The sequence below is a fragment of the Eimeria tenella genome, genomic scaffold (genome assembly GCF_000499545.2).
Source record: "Eimeria tenella Houghton genomic scaffold, Eth_scaff2294, whole genome shotgun sequence".
In the NCBI taxonomy this organism is placed as follows: domain Eukaryota; phylum Apicomplexa; class Conoidasida; order Eucoccidiorida; family Eimeriidae; genus Eimeria; species Eimeria tenella.
In genome coordinates, this window is record NW_013542151.1 from 1438 (window position 1) to 1677 (window position 240).

At 52.5% G+C, this 240-nt stretch overlaps 1 protein-coding gene across 1 annotated transcript in view; it reads left to right on the forward strand.

Annotated features, from left to right (window-relative positions):
- Positions 1–17: 17 nt before the first annotated feature.
- Positions 18–240, forward strand: part of ETH_00037145 (carbonic anhydrase domain containing protein, putative) — a gene marked incomplete at both ends in the record, with an annotated part of 1603 nt that continues 1380 nt past the window's right edge. The window contains one exon of the mRNA XM_013374779.1: positions 18–152. Within this exon, the coding sequence (XP_013230233.1) occupies positions 18–152 (135 nt within the window). The remainder of the gene's footprint in view (positions 153–240) is intronic.

The window sequence follows — 240 nt, forward strand, 5'->3', positions numbered from 1 at the left end:
AGCAAATCCCGCAGGAAATGAAAGATCATCCTTCTTTTGAGTACCACCAGTGGACTCTTTTGGACCCCAAAAACCCCAAAGACAAAACTTTGATTGAAGACTACTTCTGCAACTCCGACGAAGTCCAGGGCAGGCCCATCGCAGACTCCAAGGTCTGGAAGTGACCTGGCTAGCTGCAGCTAGCTGCAGCTAGCTGCAGCTAGCTGTGGCTAGCTGCAGCTAGCTGTGGCTAGCTGTGGC